The following is a 19,453-nucleotide window of genomic DNA, read 5'->3' on the forward strand; positions in this document are numbered from 1 at the left end:
TGATATGCCATATGTTACATTATAGTTTACTTCTGTGCTAGTCTGGGGCCAAAAAAGCCACCAAGGTGGCTTACAAATACTAATACAAAATGTAAACAATACAACTAAAATGCCGCTTAAAACAAATTTTAAAGCAGTAGTATTTCAATAACATATTAAAATTGAAAACATCTTTCCCTGTGTTAAAAGCAAAACCCAGTCCCTTTAAAATGCCAAAAGAAAGCTGGAATAACCGTACCCATTTAAGCTCTTTATAAGGTTGTCAAGAAAGGGGCAGTGGGGCAGAGCGGATGAAAAAGCTCACCCTTGGTGGCAACAACAGTCTCTCCCTTGCAGACATCAAGAAAATTTACACAAATCCATAATGTGGAATTGTGCAACAGTACCGCTTCTAATTCCACAAATGAACTATGAAGGCAAAAAGCATGTTTAGCATGGTTACATGTTACATCATTTCAAAGCATAGGACATATTGACTAATAGGCAAAAACCCCTTATGGTTTAACAAACTTTAAAAAGCAGGGAAATTGGACAGCTATAGTAAATGCACCAAGGGAGCAGGAGTCCTGACCTCTCTGAGATACTGGACTGTCCTACAAATTTGTCAAAATGCAAACACAATTTGGGTTGGTCTTTCACAGTCCAATCCACTTCCTGTGTAGCTTGGAAGAATTTGGTAACGTGCCTCTGAGCATATGGTGAGTGGTGGCAACACTTGCCATCTCCAAAACCGGAGAATTACATTTTTGTATGTTGGTTGGTGGTATTCTTACTTTGCTTCTTTCCTGTGTTACTACTGTTTCTACAGAGAATCTAACCTAGAAAATTATATGTCTCTCATTATTCATCCTAGAAATCTGTCAAATTTATTTTTATTAATTTCAAAGCCTTTTTATTGGTCAATGTCATATGGTGAAGACTGCCTTTTATATTATTAACAGTTGAATCTGAAACTGCAGTTTGATGTAAAATCAGACGGAGTACATTATGTTGCTACTTAAGCAATGGCTCTAGCTGTTGGAAAAAACAAACTTGGCCCAAGATGCATGTGTTCAGCCTGCTATGCTTAAACCACTCCATTTAAGGAAAGGTGGGCATGGTCAATTAAAAACATAGAGCACACCTAGAATTTTGCTAGAATATACAGTGCCTTACAAAAGTAATCAGACCCCTGAACAAAGCTTTCATATTACTGAATTACAAATGGTACATTGTAATTTTGTTCTGTATATTTTATTTTGAAACGCTGAAACTCAAAATCAATTATTGTAAGGTGACATTGGTTTTATGTTGGGAAATGTTCGTAAGAAACCTAAAAAACTGAAACGAGTTGCTTGCATAAATATTCAGCCCCTGTGCTATTCATTCCCCTGCAACCATGTTTAAGATAGATGAAACTGAGCACAGGGGATGGGGAGGGGAGGAGGAAGAAGTGCAGGGGTAGGGGAGGAAGGGCAGAGGGGAGGAGGGAGATGGGAGCAGGCAGGAGGGGGAGGGGAGGAGGGCAGTTTTTATCATTTGCATGCTTATTGAGTTCAGTGGGATTTACTCCCATGCAATCATGCTTAGGATAGGTAAAACTGACCACGGGGGGAGAAGAAGAGGGAGGGAGGGCTGGAGTGGGCAGGGGAGGAGGAAGAAGAAGGAGGGAAGGGGAGGAGGGAAGGGGAGGAGGAAGGGAGAGGAGGGGAAGGAGGGGAAAGGTCTTATAATTTGCATGCTTATTGAGTTCAATGGGATTTACTCCCATGCAATCATGGTTAGGATAGGTGAAGATGACCATGGGGGAAGGAGGAGATTGGAAGGGGGGAGGGGGAGCAAAGGAAGGGGTAGGACAGGGAAGGGATGAGGGAGGAGGGGGGCAGATATTATCATTTTCATTTTGACTTCAATGGGATTTACTCCTGTGCAGTCATTCTTAGGATAGATGAAACTGACCTGGGGGCGGGGCAGGGAGGGGAGGAGGAGGGGAGGAAGGTGAAGAGGAGGGGCAGAGGGAAAACCCATTTCCTTTCCAAAAGGAAAACATTGTGAACAGTATCATTCTTTTTCAGATTTCCCCCCACCTTTTTATTCTACAGCAGGTATATGTAGCCTCCCACCCAAATTTAAACCAAAGCTGTCACTGGCCACATCCATACCAGTCCTTTAGTCTACTTTAGACAGTCATTCTCTCAAAGAATCCTGGGAAGTGTAGTCAGTGAAGGGTGCTGAGCGTTGCTAGGAGAGCCCTGTTCCCCTCACAGAGCTTCAATCAGCAGCTGACTGCTTAAACCACTCTGGCCACTGGAGCTCTGTCAGGGGAATAGAACTCTCCTCTCAGCACCCTTCACAAACTACACTTCCCAGTATTGTTTGGGGGAAGCCATGACTGTCTAAAGTGAAATAAAGGTCTGGTGTGGATGTGGCCCCCTGATTAGGCAAGCACAGCAGCTGTGAGTCTGGCTTTTAGAACACTGAAAATGGAAGTGCGGCAAGAGCAACTCCTATTTTTCTTTTGTTTGTATTCCAGAAGGAAGATAGGGTCCTCCAGCTGGTTGGCCTGCCTACCTTTACCTGTGCTGTTCTCTACCTAACTTCCGTTGTAAACTGATGTACTCAGGGAAGCTTATCTGCCCCTCCTTCCTTTGTCTTGTTCTTTGACTGTCCAAGGAGCAAGGAGACATCTTTGTCTTTGATCTCTCCTGAGATTTCACTAAGTCTTAAGTCTCAGTGATCTAAATGCAGGGTAAAAGAATGTTACTTAGGTAAATACACACACTGGCACACATGCATCTCAGATGGCTCACGATCTCTACATATACAAATTTCCATAACAGACAATTGGTTTTTCCTGAGCATGCCCAGGCTTATCATTGACTCCAATGCTAAATTTCTTAAATTAATTAAAAATCATCCAGGCATTTTTTTCACTTTTAAACTGCAGAAGATGAAGGTCAGAATATGGGGCAAGGTCAGTAATAGGATTACAGGTACTCTGTGAACATGGCTGATTTTTAATTAATTTCAACAAATTATGAGAACTCTGACAAAAAAAAGTCCAACAGGTCATGGTTTTCTCTTTTTTACACTTTGAACTCTATTCTCTCTGACTGTTTTGTGTATCGCCATGAAAATTTAAGCAAGCGTTTCTGAGTTCAGGACTATAAGACATTGCGGAATGTGAAAAATCCATGCTGACTATAGTATGTAGCCACTCTCGTGGCTGTATAATCAACAATAGTGGGTTTTGACTCCTGTTCACAGCCTTGTTCCCGCATGCTTTAAATGAATAATTTTGTTGCCTGGAATTGGGCATGCAGTACTTGTTGTGGTGAAGATGGAAAATACCTTTCTTTTGATCAATACTTGGCACTTAAATAGAGCCTTTCGTAGGTAAAGTACAGTAACTAGTTATAGTCACATTGGAAGAGCCTTCCCATTGATGTGCCTAGGCTGCTCGGTTTCCTTACCTGGTTCCCAGAGGAAATATACGTAATGGCATTACTGTAGCCTATTGTCTATCTCCAGCACTTGTTAGTCTTATGCTTAACAGTATCCTTCACCCCAGGCTGCTTGTTGTAAGTATCCTACTAAATCATTGCTAAATTAATTGGGGAGGGGGACAGGTTACTTACCCAAAGATGTAATGTAGGCCCTTCGTTACTATTTCAGATGACTCAAAGGTAAACTTGCCTGTTCACTTTTTCTAAGCTGTACACAAGATTTTATGTGTTGCCTATCACTGTCCTGTTTCACTGGCTCCCTGGAATGCTGGAGTAACCTTTCCTTGTATGCCTGTAAGTATAAGAAAATCTCAATGTCTTTCTATTTTTCCTTGTTTGGCAAGTTGGCTTCACATATCTTTGTGCTCTACTTCTTTCATCGCAAGAGTACACAGGATTTAGATTCATTCTGTGGGTTGTGTAAGGAGATAATATTGTTACCTTATGGGTTTGGGGGCATTTTGAATACAGCATCAATATTCCAATATCATTCAAGATAAACTTGCTGAAAACACAAATACACTCCTGTTTTCTAAGTGTGCAAATCCATAAAACATTAAGATAAATTGTAACAGTCCTATTCAGACTTTTAATTTATGCATTTGTGCTTTGTGTCATACCTTTGGAGAAATGATGGTGTCTTGTTTGAAAACTCCCGATTTGTTTTCTGCCATTTATAGAGGAAGGGCTGTAGCTCTGTGTTACAGCACATATTTTGCCTGTAATACATCTCTCATTCCAGTCCCTATCTTCAGGTAGGGCTGGAAAAGATCTCTGTCTGAAACTGGAGAGTTGCTGCAGGTCATCATAGAGACAATACTGAGCTAGATGGACCAAGTAGAAGGCAGCTTCGTACTTTCCTACAATATGTGCATTATTTCCATATTGCCACAAAATGGTGCCAACCTACAAATAAAGAACAGTCTACTGTTGAGCTAGCGTTTGTAAGAGAAGGCAGGATGTGTGAAGAGTACGAAGACAAATAAGATAGCACACTTGCTTGTACTCTCAGAAGTTCAAACTTCAAATATGTTTTTGAGAGGAAGAAATATGTGATGAGAGATGGAATTCAGCTGTTTCTGCAACACAGTGGCTGCTATGGATACATTTGGATACTGCAGGCGTTTCCCCTGTTTAATGTTCCCTAAAATCTAACCTGAATATATCCAGGCATTCTCGTCTGCAACTGGCAGTTCCCACTTGTTTTAATGGAAGAGCACTTTCACAGATCACAGAACTTAGGCAGGTGAAAGGAACTAGGTAAAGCTTTTGCCTAAAAGCTTCATAGAAAACACATTTTACCAAATACAAATAATTACCAGCTCTTTTTGGACAGAAAGAGATAGCAAAGGGCAGAGGTTGGAGGTGGAACCCACAGGGAACTGGTACATTGTTTCTGCCTTAAGGGGCTGCTACAGCTGTCCAATTAGCCAGGATTAAAGATATTTAATTTTTCCAATGTGCTGGTACCACAGGGCATAGTTGCAATGTTACCTTTGTGTGAAGTACAACTCAGGCAAACCAACTTAGTTTCTTTTCATGTAGCTGCAGAAACTCACACATAAGATAATGATGAAATCATTACTCATAAAAGGTTAGTTCACATATTTTCTCAAACCTCACTGATTGCAACAGTGATAACCTGCATGTGTACAGCAGCAATTGCAGAACAGCAATATGAGCACTGGTGACCAGTATCTCCTTAATGATGCTGATCAAGGACAGCCATTCCTGTGTTTAGTGACCAGTCAGCCTGACAGCAGGTGATCTACATGTAGGTATGAATCTGAAATAGGTAGGTGTGAAAATTTTATCTAAGTAAAATAAGACTGACTGGAACTGTTGGATGGGGGAAGATCAGCTTTCCTCAGAGGCTCCCCTACTGAGTCTCTATACTGCAATGATACTTAAACTTTCACATGCAGCCAGACACCTGTTGAGTAGATTACGAACTTTGGACAATATCTAGCAGGAGGTTCTGTGCAATCTACAGTGAAAAGATTAGGAACCTGCAAGAGCATGGATTGGGCCCTTTTTGTGTTTATAGTCTAACTTGGTAATTGCAACAGAAATTAACCCCTTTTAGGAATGGAGTTTATTGCTAAAAGATCTGACTCACTGCTACTACTGGACATTTAATTCCACCACTGTCCAAGGTGCTGTACAGCACATAGTGCAGAGACCCTGCTGTCTGATCACAACCCAGATTAGGCTGAGAAGCTAGTGAACAGGAGCTGGCCTTGGATGGAACAGGGGTGGGGGTGGTGAATAAATAGCGCTAAAATAGTTTGGCAAAGAGGTGAGTCTCACCTCCAACTAGGCAGGCCTGCTGTGATTCTGGTTTCCCTTTCAGAGAGATGATCCCCGGCTACATGACAACCCTCTTGGTCTCCAAGTAGCATCACTGATTAGCTCTTTGGCTGCCATTATATAAAAAATGGACCAGACAAATGGGAATGGTGATACATTAAAAAAAATTAATGTGAGCATCAGATTTGCAAAATAAATAAATAAAATTAATTGGGACAGGACTTTGCCTTACCAATCCAACATGGAATTTAATAAGCTAACACAACTAACTTCTGCTTTTTTTAAAAAAAAGAAGCAAAAAATAGTCAACACAGTGTAAAGTCTTATAGAAAGTTTATTAGACCATGTTTATAAAATGCCCAGTATTCCTCTTGTGTATTTGAATTAAACCTGACATAGTTACAATGAACAAGCTGTATTCTCTCCATACCCCCTTTCTATACATGAGAAAAGGATGAATCCTAAAACCCATTTGTTACACATGTGAACATCCAGATTTAATATCTACTGTTTATCACTGCAGAAAGCTACCCAGTACAAACTGCGCATGTTGCCATTTTATTGTAACGTTGAATACAAGTTTACTAGTCAAACTTCTCCTAGGAAGGTTAATGTTTGAAAATGAAGACATCAAAACTGCATAGAGCTGGCTGGGGCTTGGAATCCAACAACAGCTGGAGGGTGCCATGTTGGCTACCTCTGGAATGTAATTCTTTTTTATAAGAACAAATTATTGCTGCTGCTTCTCAGCCCTGAAGTGGTACTACCAAAATAGGCAGCAGCTCATGTCCTCTTTGATCCAAAGTGTTTCCTTTTGGTGTGAGGAATATAGTGCCCTCAAATCACTTGCGTTAATACAGTATCTCACAAGTGGTGATGGACCTGGGTTTCAAATTAGACATAAGGCCTTTCCACACACAAACTGTTTTATTGCACAATTCAAATTAGTCAGCTACTGCTTTTGCTAAACATTTCCCAACACAGCATCAAACAGGATGATACATTAGAAGCACACTAATGGCCGCAGGGGAAGGGGGATTTAACCCTCTCACCCAGTGCCATTTTCCTGATGAAGCAGCTGTGGCACAAACAGCAGCTTATGTGCAATTGTTGGGGAAATGGAGTTGGAGATTGGGACAGGGTTAACTCCCATACTCTCAATTCAGATTGGGGGAGCCCTGTGACTGCTTTTTAAAAAATCAACTTAGACATGTGGTCATGTATTGAAGATGTCATCTAGTTTGATCCTGAGCCCACAATGTGATATTGCAAGAAAACAGTATAACTCACATAACGCACAAACTTGTATTAAATGCAGAGCCTATCATTGTTTCTCTTGTGAACTGATTGGATAGTGCCTTTGACATCACTAGTAATATCCTTTTGAGGCTGACTGTTCTACAGTATACAAGTCAGGCATAGTAGTACCCATGCAGCCTTTAAAAAGTGACAAATCTGAACAAAGCTTTCCTTGGTACTACAATAATCCCCATTTACTTCTAGGCTTTACATGGAGATGGGATCTCAAGTCAATGGGACTGGAGTACAGATGATGCTAGCATGGCAGTAAGACTTAAATTCAACATGGTACTAGTAATGGTGTCTGGAAAGTTGGGCAAAAGCTGCATTTAGGGGCTGCATGGACTTTTCTCGGTACTGTACAGCAGTACGTGCACCTCCCAGTTGAGAAGCAATGCCTTGAACATTCAGCCTGGTGCAGCAGGCCAGACAGAATGATGGTGGGGTGACATACAAACTGGGAACGGCCAGTTAGCCATCTCTGCTGTATTGCATAGGCAGAGTATACTACAGCCCAGCCTTACAGCTTAGTCATATAGTTGGTATATATTCTGCTTACTGTGCCATGACCAAAAGAAGGGTAGTTTGTGGTAATCGTTTGCTTTGGATTAGAAACTTTGCTATCAAATGATTTTTTTTAATAAAAAGGCATTCCTTCTTGGCCTATAGAATGACATTTATAAAAGCCAGGTATAGACTAGTGTAGTGTCTCCAGGCAGGATGACTGACACTATCCCTACAAATGCAGTGCCTTTTCTTGAATGCAATGTTCACAACAGACATGGAAGTCCCTGCCCTGATGTCAATTACTTTGCAACCTGTTTCACCTCTGTTCCTGGCAGGACTCCATGTCAATTATATTTCATTTAGGAACTGTTAGGTCTCAAGCAGTAGTGCAGTGGCAAATTTAGAAGTGCAGGGTCCCTTTATGATAGTCACAGCCACTCCCCCTCACAGTCACGCCCCTTTCTAAGATTATACAACCTTCTATGAGCATGAAAGGGGAGTGTGTTAGCTACTGACGAGTGTCTTCTCAGTGCCTGACTCATCTCCTTTCACTCTGATTGGCTCCAATCACCAGGAAAAGATAAGGAAGCAAGTAGAAGACTCTTCTCAGTGGCCAACACATTCCCTTTTCCTGCTCATTGGCTCATAGGATGCTGGAGACAAAGGGACTCTGATGGGACCCTGGTCTCAAAAAGGTAAGGGATCCCCGAGACCCTGGACGACTCTACCCCTGGTCTCAGGTGACTGGCCTTTTGCCTTTTGGTTGATCAAAGAATAAAGTGGCTGACAGCCTCGGTCACAGCCAGCTATGCGGCTCTCTTTTGTTTGGTGGAAAGAAGCAAAACTGTTTGGGGAAAAATTGAGAATTATTTTTTGGTGGGAAGTACACATAAGAGTGATACAGGATGTAGCTAGCAGGCCTTAGAAAACATTTATCTATTTCAGTGGCTAAGGCAGCAATGTTATCTCAAGCACCCTGGAAAAAGATGCAAATTGCAGATGCAAATTGCAGAGAAGCCAGATGTTAATAGAAAACAGCTTTTGTATGTGAAATATGCCCAGTGAGCCCATAAAGCAAAGTTAAGATTGCTTGCTCAGTTATCCAAATGGATGATGAGTCTGTCTGTGCCCTGCTTCAGGGTGATAATTAAAACTGAAGATAGTGGGCACAAAATAGCCAAAGTTTAACTTTTCCTTTGAAATCAATGTTATTTAAAAGGACTGGATTGTGTCTGCTGTTTTGTTGGCTTTCTTTTACAAACATTTTATACACAATGAGAGTGCACATGAAAAATGAAAGGCCACCAGAGGGCATTTGGCCTTAGAGTTGAAGAATAATCACCCAGCCCATTTTGACTCCAGCTGCAAATAGCCTTGGAAAAGACCCCAGCTTGAGACTGTGGGCTTGATTCTTACATCAATGACATCACTCAGCTCTCAAGCCGACTGTATTCTAGTAGGAGCAGAAGAGAACATGGTGGGAAGATAAGAGACATAAAACAGGACCAAGCTAAAATTAAGTTAATTTCCAGTACACACAGCATTTGTTTCTCTTAAACAACTGTTCTTTGTATTGCCAAAAATGGAGGCTTATGTAATTGCTACGCTTAGTATGCTTCCTCCACCCTACTTGCCCATGCCTCAGATCTTTGGCAGCTTCTAGCAGATCTGAGTGCATACTGTATTAAATTGCAATCTAAGGCTACAAAGGTAACAGCATATCACACTGAGCTGTATGGAGCATATTGTACTGATCTTAGGGGCCATCAACCAGCTAACATTGCCCTTTGCTGAATGACTGGTTATTCCTGAAGATGGAGACTCTTTTTTAATGTTCTAAATTAAATCCTACTCCCACCCCCTGCAATTGCACTTGCTGGTGAGTTCCATCTCTACCCACATCCTAGTGGAAGATCTTGGTAGGTTGCATCTTTGCACTTCTCACCATTTCAATTCCTGATTCATATAGCACTTCTAGGACCACACACTCAACCCCCATTTGCAGCTACAAATTAACTCTAGAATGCTTGTTTATTGTGTCAACAGTGAAAAAATTCTACAACAAATAATTTTCTTTGTATGTGTTTTAGCTGGTGTACTAAATATAAGATTTAGATCAGAGTCGTTGCTGGTGCAGAAAAAAATGGTGCTGACATTAGACTCTGTTGTGGTGCATTTGCACAATTTTAGTTCAGGACCATCTCTCTGAAACATCTATTAAACCTAAAACACTTAATAAAAGCCTTTTTATTTTCCTACAGGCAGTTGGCTGAGCCCAGTAATCAGCAATCCCTACATCCTACCAAAAGAAAAGGTACATAAAGAAAATATGAGCTTAACCATTCTTCACTTTTGTTCCCTTTGGGGGGTGGGGGGGGAAATACCACCTTCTTTCCTGTTTATGGTCAAGTGCTTTAAAAAAAAAACCAAGAAAAGGCATAAAATTATGCACTATTGCCCAAGACTAAGCCTTAACTCCTGATGGTGGAAGGAGACACTCAGCTTCTGGTTTGGAGACTCCATACCAAGGTGTCTGCCTTGTCTTGATAGCAGTGTGCAGTTTTACTTGTTGAACTCCATGAAGTAGGTAAAGTAGAAGCCTGGACCTTTGATAGAAGCACCTGAGCAGAAGCTAAACTGATTTCAAATATTATTATTCTGGTCATCTTCCTGATTTTCTTTGGTTTGTGTCAGTGTCAAGTTCTCTTGCATTTCATTATGCTGTTGCCTCATCCTAAAAAAAAAAAGTAAGAAAAATCAGACACCATAGATAAGTAGCAATTAGGCTCAGCAAGCTATAAGTAAGCTATGAGCAAGCTTACCCTCTCTGTTACAATACGAATTGCTAGGGCATATTATGTAAAATCAGTCTTCTCATTTCATTAATGAATCTGCTCATATTAAAGTAGACTTTTGGGAAGGCCACATACTATCCTTTCAAGCTTGTAAACTACTCCATCAGTACTTTAATCTATTTAATTTCTGGCTTGGAACTACTAGAAACCACACATTCAGTGGTGTAATCCCAAATCTGTGGAAATCCCTCCCAACTGAGATTAGACAGACACTCTCCTTTCTGAATTTCAGGCACATGGCAAAGACTCATTCCGGCACACATTTTAAAGTAGTGTTCAGGTTTGGTTTTATGATGATTTCATTGTTTTATTCTGTATGGTTTATTTAAGGTACACTGCTTAGAAATGCAAATAATTAAATAGTTTGTAAGTGCCTTACATAAACTAATTTGTAGACCCATTTACCTACTAGGCAGAGCTGGAGCCCACAACATCCACTGTGTTTCGGCAGTTTTAGGATGATGTGCAACTAGAATGAATAGGCTGAAAAAGTGGGGAGATTATGCCTGTCGCTTCAATATGTTTGGAGCACTTCGCCATTTACAGATTGATAAAGACATAATTGTAGGTAGAAATGATCCAAAAAATTATTAGTCATGTTGTACAATGGTGGAGCCAGAGCTTGGAAAAGTTATTTTTAAAACTACAACTCACATCAGCCCCAGCCAGCATGGCCACTGGACTGGGCTGATGGGAGTTGTAGTTTAAAAAAGTAACTTTTCCAAGCTCTGGGTGCAGCCCAAGAAGATTGGCTGGGTTCACCTTTGCTAAACTAAAGAGCAGATGATTTCTGCTAATATAACATTTACCTCTGGTGCTGCCCAAGCCAAGAACTCATTCCTTTCTTTATCATTTAATTTAGTTGTTAATTCATTATTTAAAACATGTATACCCCTGCCTTTGCCTTTAGAATATGAAGGAGGCTAACAAAAACAAACCACAAGTTAACAATGTAAATGTCAATCACAAACCCCTTTTTCACAACTACAGTTTGTTCCCTACAGTGGTGCGGAATAGAATAAAAGAGAGTTGTAAACCCACTGCAGTCATCATATACCTAATTGCATGAAAGGTCTTCAAAATTTAAATTCAGGAGGACTATCTACCTCAGGGAAATTGGCTGGTACTGACTTTTAAGACACATGAATTCAAGCTGCAACCCGATGAAAGAGCTTATGAACATTACCTAACCTCCAAAGCTTTCCAACAGAGTTCATGCCAAACTCATTGCTTAATTATTTGAAGAGTACTCATCAGACTTCCTTATATCTAAGTAGTCTTGGTGACATGCAGTAGCACACGTGCCAAGATAAAGTCTACTTTTTCAGCAGTACTTACTTTTCTCTGTTGAAAATGATGAAGTCCCTTTGGATTGACTCCATGTGTTTCTGAAACTGGCAAGCCTTTTATTGTGAAAGAAACAGAAAAGATTGGGTGATGATAGAACGTTAAAGCTATGATAAACAGTGATTGCAATTTTATTTATTTATTTATTTGTTGCATCCAGACTAACTTAATTAAGCTTAGGACAAGTTAATAATGACTTAGTTCCTGCTGAAATCAATGGGAACTAAGTTTATCTAACTTGGATCCAAACCGTTGTTTCTCGAGTGTTGTCCCCTTTGCTTGAAATTCCAAAGTTTCTAAAATTTACTTGATCTCTTTACATTTTCTGGCGTAATGGAACATTAGAGTCATCTGAAATCTAGGAATACTGGTAATGGTGGGCTAGGGTATCATGCCCTCTGTCACCCCTGGATCCAGATTCTGCTGTTCTATGAAGAAACCTGCCTTTGTAGCAGTGACAGAGAACTAAAGGGTTGTAGAATTTAATTGGTCTGTGACTCTAATCAAACATGTGTGTCACAGGGTTAAAGAATGGACAATCTCAGTAAAACAAAATAAATGTGTGGGAAGTAGAAAACCTTAGGAATGTCCTATTTTTGCCCATTTGTTCTCTCGAGTGTGAATACTGACAATTTACCAAGGGTTAATGCTGATAGCAGTTTACCAAGGGGTTTATAAATGGATCAGCTATTTCTTCATGCCAAGCAGTAAGGAGAATTGTATCATTCTTCTGCATCTCATACTAAATCTGAGGAAGTAGAGTAGTCCATTCTCACCATTTGGCAGGATAATACAGATCACTATAAAGGAGTTATATTGAAATCATGACATGGCTGCCTGTATTCAACTACAGTAATACCTCAGTTAAAGAATCCTCCAGGAATTAAGCTCATTTTAATGAAGACTTTTTAAAAGGTGAAATTGAACAGCTTTGCTTTGCTATGGATAATCTTTCAAGCCTATGCCTTTACTTTAAGGTGAAACTGACCAGCCTGTGTCTTTGCTTTGCTATCAATAAGCTGATAAGCCCCTGCCTTTGCTTTGCTAAAGCGAAATTGACAATCCTATGTGCTTGCTTTGCATTAAGAGAACTTTTGCTTTCTCCCAGGCTAGGGAGGAAAAGATCCAATACGATTCAGAGGAGAAGGAGGGGAGTGGGAAGGAGGGGGAGTGCGTGGGTGCTGGGTAGGCACCATTTAAAGCACCTGTTGAAGCTGCCTCCACCATACACAAGCAGGTGTAGCAACCTATCCCTAGTCTTTCCATGTTATTCCTACCTCTGGTAGGAAAGTTTCTGTTAAAGAAGTAATGTCTACTGTGGTATTACTGTACAGTGACTTAATTCAGACATCACACCCAACCATGGGTTAAACATGAAGTTAAACCATGATTTAGCATTATGTCTAAATGCGACCAGTATCCCAGATTGTAAGAAGATGAATTCTATAACCTGGACAGCAGACCACTGAGGACCCATTCATGTTACCTGCTGTGAGATGGATGCTGCTAAAGCAATGTGATTACATGGATGGTGTGTGTGTTTGATTTGATTACTTGCTCTGTCAGCATCATCAGCTCCTGTATGCAAAGCATGATCCTGCCCTGAGGGGTGCTGGTGTGGTCCAATTGACAGTATCATTGGCTCTAAGCAAGTCCTATATTTATAGCCTAATTTCCCTATCTGTAAAACATTTCTAGGTTGAAAAATACCATCATTAGTATTTCCAGTGAACCTTTGAAGCTTAGAGAAAGGGGCAGGGTACAAGGGGGAGAGAATGGGATTGGGGATTGTATTTTCTCCCTCTTAAGCAGCATGCCCTCTAATTTAGCCTTTTAAGGACAGAGAACTTGGTTGTGAACCATTGTAGAAATGTACTTTCAGTTTTTGGGATGAAATTATTCATCAGAAACTCCTGGAGCATTCTGCACACAAAAGTACTATATATAAAAATAAATGCAGATCATCAGTATATACATTTTTGAAGTTCTATGGACAGATAAACCACTCTGCCAACAGTTATTTGTTTTTCTTCACTGAAGGTAGATGTCAGACTTAAGCTGTGATCAGTGACACACAAACTTGTTTATCACTTCAAATCAGGAGCCAAATACAACCTGAGCTTAAAAAGAAACCTTGCTCAATGGCCAATTAATGATTTAAGAGTTGGACTGCAAGGTTTTCATAGATAATGCAAGAGCAAGGGTGCTTTCATTCACCTGCATGAGCCACCAGCAGCCCCTCAAGATTCCATTTGCTTACCATGGTTTAGCATGAGGTGAAAAGCAGGAATGAGTTGCAGTGAGTCTTGGGATCTCACGCTCCTCTTTTTCCTTTATGGGTGGGAGAAGGAATTTGGAAACGTCTGCTTTTGATTAATTATAGCTTGCTGTGTCGCCCAGAAAAATCTGGTAAATCTAAACTATGGTTAGCTTAAACAAGTCAGCTTCAGTTACCAGGGTTTAGAGTTGACTTGCTTGACAATAACCATGGCTAATGTTACTGCAACCAGATGACACAGGAAATCATGGTTAAGGAAAGTGGAAATGAACATTTCAGAACTCCTATACGTCTGTCTCTGATAGAAGGTGGTTTGCAGTAAGGGCCTTTCATATGGGTTCTTGCTAATTTATTATTTATTTATTAAATATATATCCCACCCTTCCTCTCAGTAGGAGCCCAGGGCGGCAAACAAAAACATGAAAAACACTTTAAAATATCATAAGAACAGACTTTAAAATATATTAAAAAAACATCCTTAAAAACATATTAAACCAAAACATCTTTAAAAACATTTTTTTTAAGTTTAAAAACATCTTTAAAAAAAGATTCAAAAGCATCTTAAAAAGCAATTCCAACACAGATGCAGACTGGGATAAGGTCTCTGCTTAAAAGGCTTGTTCAAAGAGGAAGGTCTTCAGAAGGCGCTGAAAAGATAACAGAGATGGAGCCTGCCTAATATTTAAGGGGAGGGAATTCCAAAAGAGTAGGTGCTACAACACTAAAGGACCATTTCCTGTGTTGTGCAGACCGGACCTCCTGATAAGATGGAATGTGCAGGAGGCCCTCACCTGCAGAGTACAGTGATCTGCTGGGTATATAAGGGATAAGACTATTTTTCAGGTATCCTGGTCCCAAGCTGTATACGGCTTTGTACATCAAAACTAGAACCTGGAACTTAGCCCGGTAGCTAATAGGTAATCAGCGCAATTCTTTCAGCAATGGGGTGACATGTTGGCGATACCCTGCCCCAGTGAGCAGTTTCGCTTCCACATTTTGCACCAGCAACCTCCGGACCAACCTCAAGCACAGCTCCATTTAGAGCGCATTATAGTAATCTAGCCTGGAGGATACCAGTGCACGGACAACAGTGGTCAGGCTATCCCAGTCCAGAAAAGGCTGCAGCTGTCTTACCAAAGGCACTCCTAGCCACTGAGGTCACCTGGGCCTCTAGTGACAAAGATGGATCCAGGAGCACCCCCAGACTACGGAACTGCTCTTTCAGATGGAGTATGACACCACCTAAAGTGGGCAACTGACCAATTATCTGAACTCGGGAACCACCAACCACAGTGCCTCCATCTTCCTAGGATTCAGACTCAGTTTATTGGCCCTCATTCAGCCCACCACTGAGTCCAGACACTGGTCCAGGCACAGCCTTTCCTGATTCAGATGTTACAGAGAATTCAGATTGCCACCCTGGGCTCTTTCTGGGAGGAAGGGCGGGATATAAATAAAATAATAAATAAATAAATAAATAAACAATGTTACAGAGAAATAGAGCAGGGTATCGTTAGTGTACTGCTGAAACCTTGTCCCAAATCTCCTGATGATTGCTCCCAAGGGCTTCATATAGATGTTAAACAGCATGGGGGACAATATGGTACCCTGCGGCACTCCATAGCACAACTGCCAGGGGGCTGAAAGACAGTCACCCAATGCTATTCTCTGAAAACGACCCTGGGGATAGAATCGGAACCACTCTAAAACTGTGCTTCCAATACCCATCTCACCAAGTCGGCCCAGAAGGATTCCATGGTCAATGGTATCAAAATCCACTGAGAGATCAAGTAAGAATAACAGGGTCGCACTCCCCCTGTCCTTCTCCCGATAAAGGTCATTTGCATTTAAAAATCTGATCTCAAAGCAGAAAACATTGTCTGCTATTAGCAATTTTATTCCAACATCTTCACACTAGCAACAAGTCCATTGGTCTGTGCAAAGGTGAATTTCATAGGCTGGAAAAAACACAACCCAGTTACCCACAACTCTCACCTCCATGGAATCATTTTTGCTGCCCTCCTTCTCCTTTTTAGCCAGGCGCTTCTTCTTCTTATGAAGTGGCTTGGACTCCAGGATCATTTCTTCAAGTTCAAAAGTTGGGTCACAGTTCAACTTCCCTTTCTAAGAAGTGGGGAGGGAGAGTGAGGCATTCAAAACAGAATGACAACTGCATGGAAAATGGCCTTATTCTGTGGTCTATACCTGGAAAGCAAACTATGTGAAGGGCTCCCCTGTAAGATGAAAGCTCTCAGAGCAAAAAGCACTCACTGACTCACATCCGAGATCCCCCAAATTCTATAAGTCCTGTTTAAATCTTATGTTTCCCATGATTTATCATACTATTTAGTTATGGAATTTTCACCATTCTGAAAGGCATTCAGTGCTTTCCACACTACAAGGGTATTAGCAAAGTTCATCATCCATCCATCCATCCCTATCTATAATTGGAGGCTTTTTTTTGTTTTTTTAAAAATAATAAAATTCTTACAGTGGGAAGGAATCCAGGTTCTACTCCCTTTTGTAGTACAACATCCCAGTTGATATCAGCCAAATAAGGAAAGTCCTGGATATCAGTCAGTTGAGAAAACCGTTCCTCTATGTTTATTTCCAATAACTAGAAATGGAAATTAAACCAACTTGTAAACATGATAAGGATCAGAACAGAGAGAAAACAAAAGATATTTACTGCAAATTAGATACAGGAAATTATGGTTTTTATCAGTGCAACTAAGTCAGTCATATTAATCACCATTAAAAATGACAGTAAGACTCAGGTTAGTCATGACTAACTTGTTCTATTGGTTTCAAATGCTAAAGTTGTGACTATTTCCCATAAATGCAAAAGAAAAAAATATAGCAGCTTGCTAATTATATTCCTGGTAACTTGATACAGAATCCTCCGATAGCACTGTATTAAAGAGATATAGCAGTTTAAAAGGAAGTCTAAGTTATAGCTTACTTTAAAAAAGATAATTGGGTTTTTCAAGAAAAAGCTGTAATCTAGAGTATTTAGCTTTCCAGCAAATCATCTATTTGAGTTTTACACAAGAAACCACTAATAAAATGATAAAATGATGAGGAGGGACTAATTTAGGTTTTTGAAAAATAAGAAAACAGTTAAGGGCAGAAAACAAATGCATCCATATTTTTCTGAATCAGGCTGTGAGCACACTAGTCGCCTACAGCAAAGCGTTTCCATTGACCACACCTGGAGGGGCTGATCTGCTGATCAGTTGCAAAATCTCTTTAAACTGAGCTGATCCAACCAGGTTTTAGAGTAAAAAAGGGGGATTGACTAGTGTTGTGTGACCCATTTTCAGAAAAGAGAGGTGGAGACACACTGGAACCAGCAGAACAGCAAGTGTGTCTCTACCCTTAGTATTTACCTTTGCAGGCACCAACTGGTAGAAATGAAATGCAGGCTGTCTTAAGGGTTGCTGCACAAGGGATGCCATATCTGTCATGTGACATGCAAGCTGCATACACCCCTGTGCTCACTGGGCTCTTGTATGAGTCTTATACCTTTTTTTCTATGGCGGCAACCCTGGTGTGAAGCTTCCCACTCCAAAAGGCTTGCCAAGCCTGCACCCTCTTAGTCTTTCAGAGATTGGTTAAGACATTTCTATTCTGTAGGGCCTTTTAGAGACTGGCTACGGGGCCAGTATTTCTAGAAGTGTTGTGGACCTTATTTTATTTATAGTTCTGCTTTATAAAATAACTGAGAGTAGAAAAAAAGCTATGAAGTCAAATGGAGAACCTTCCAAGAGAAAATCAGCTTCAGAAGTAGCACAATCTCAACAAACGTAAGGAGCTGGCTTTTGACAATGAAAAATCCCTCTTCCACTCCCCCATAAGACTTGGCCTTAAAAACCAATGCAGATAAAACTAAAGACTACAAGTTTGGTTCCACAGGTTAAACAATTTAATTAGTATTGAAATAATTGCTACTACGGAAGGGCAATATTTTCTCTCATTTCCATGCACCACACCATCCATGACTGGCTACAAAACCAGCTTCTCCTCATGGCTAATAACTTTTCTACTGGGTGCTCGGCTGGCTCAAAAAGGGAGTAGTTTACGGAACTCTTTCTTGTTAGTAACTTAAGCCCAACACCCTACAGGTGCCTGCTATTTTTGAATGCCTTATCCAGATCTTTATTGTTACGGTCTGTGACCAGCATAAAATGCCTTATCCAAAGTGTCCTGCTGTGACAGATTTGTGTTCTCCATATAGTTGTAACAAACTGCCAATGGAATCAGATTATCTTGTGCTTATACAGATGTTATTGGTGTCCACTGCCCATATAGTTTCTAATATTTTTATTCAAACATTCCATATGGATCAACAAAACATCTCAAAATGATTCATGTACAGCATGAGTACAAACATATTTTGTGGAAGTTGTAAATCGTTCAGGGAAACTAAAACCCACAAGAGCGGCTAACCTCCAGTTTAGAGGCTCATCCAGGATCATGCTACATCATAGGAAACATGTCACCCAGCTCTATCGACCCTGCTTTAAAAATATTAAAATAAATACTTGACTAAAAAAATGTGTTAGCATGTTTTTTTTGTTTTAAATTTTTTAAAGTGTGTTTTAAATTGTTTTTAAAAGATGTGTTTTAAACTTGTATATTTGTTTTTAATTACTGTAAACCGCCCAGAGAGCTTCGGCTATGGGGTGGTATACAAATACAATAAATAAATAAATAAATAAATAAAATTGTAGCAGGCTTGAGAAACATAAAATGGTGGTTATATTAAAAACAGGTTGTGTGTTGGTTAACAATAAACATTTGGAGTTTGGCTTTACGCTATATGCCACCTTGAAGAGGAGGTTAACGGCATGGTGAACATCACTACCTTCACATAGTAAACCACACTTCGCCACATGGAAGAGACTCTGTGTACCTGAATCCGGCCAAAGACAAAACAAGGGATCATCTTCTCAGTCCTGCTGAGCTCTTTTAATAGGAGATTCTGAACACCAAAAATGGAGCTTCATGCATTAAAAAGCATGGAGTGTATCACTGAGCAATAGCCCAATTTCAGGATGATTTTGTTATGCTGCCAAATTTACATGATCTCTGTACCACTCTATATCATCTCTACATTACTTGCTGTTACTAATATTGCTGCCACTGGGGGTCATGTAATTGCCACTTCCAATGCAGTACCAAAAATGCCTCCTACTGTTCTCTTTTTCCCTGGGGTAATAGTGAAATGTAATAAACATTGGTCTTAAATTTATATCAGGTTTAGTTGTAATAGAAGCCATGTTCTCAACTGAAAGTCCTCTTAATCCTTCACATCCTCAATACAGTTCTGTACCACATTAATTTAAAAACCACAAATAGACACAGGAACA

The 19,453-nt window shown here is 40.3% G+C and overlaps 1 protein-coding gene across 1 annotated transcript in view; it reads right to left on the minus strand.

The window, feature by feature from the left end:
- Positions 1 to 9,613: 9,613 nt before the first annotated feature.
- STK32A (serine/threonine kinase 32A) overlaps positions 9,614 to 19,453 on the minus strand; it is a 126,761-nt gene continuing 116,921 nt past the window's right edge. Inside the window, exons 10-13 of the mRNA XM_061616936.1 lie at positions 16,573 to 16,698; positions 16,077 to 16,205; positions 11,795 to 11,859; positions 9,614 to 10,335 (exon numbers count right to left, since the gene is read on the minus strand). Of these exons, the coding sequence (XP_061472920.1) occupies positions 10,245 to 10,335; positions 11,795 to 11,859; positions 16,077 to 16,205; positions 16,573 to 16,698 (411 nt within the window). The 3' untranslated portion in view covers positions 9,614 to 10,244. The remainder of the gene's footprint in view (positions 10,336 to 11,794; positions 11,860 to 16,076; positions 16,206 to 16,572; positions 16,699 to 19,453) is intronic.

The sequence above is a fragment of the Rhineura floridana genome, chromosome 3 (assembly GCF_030035675.1).
Source record: "Rhineura floridana isolate rRhiFlo1 chromosome 3, rRhiFlo1.hap2, whole genome shotgun sequence".
Taxonomy (NCBI): domain Eukaryota; kingdom Metazoa; phylum Chordata; class Lepidosauria; order Squamata; family Rhineuridae; genus Rhineura; species Rhineura floridana.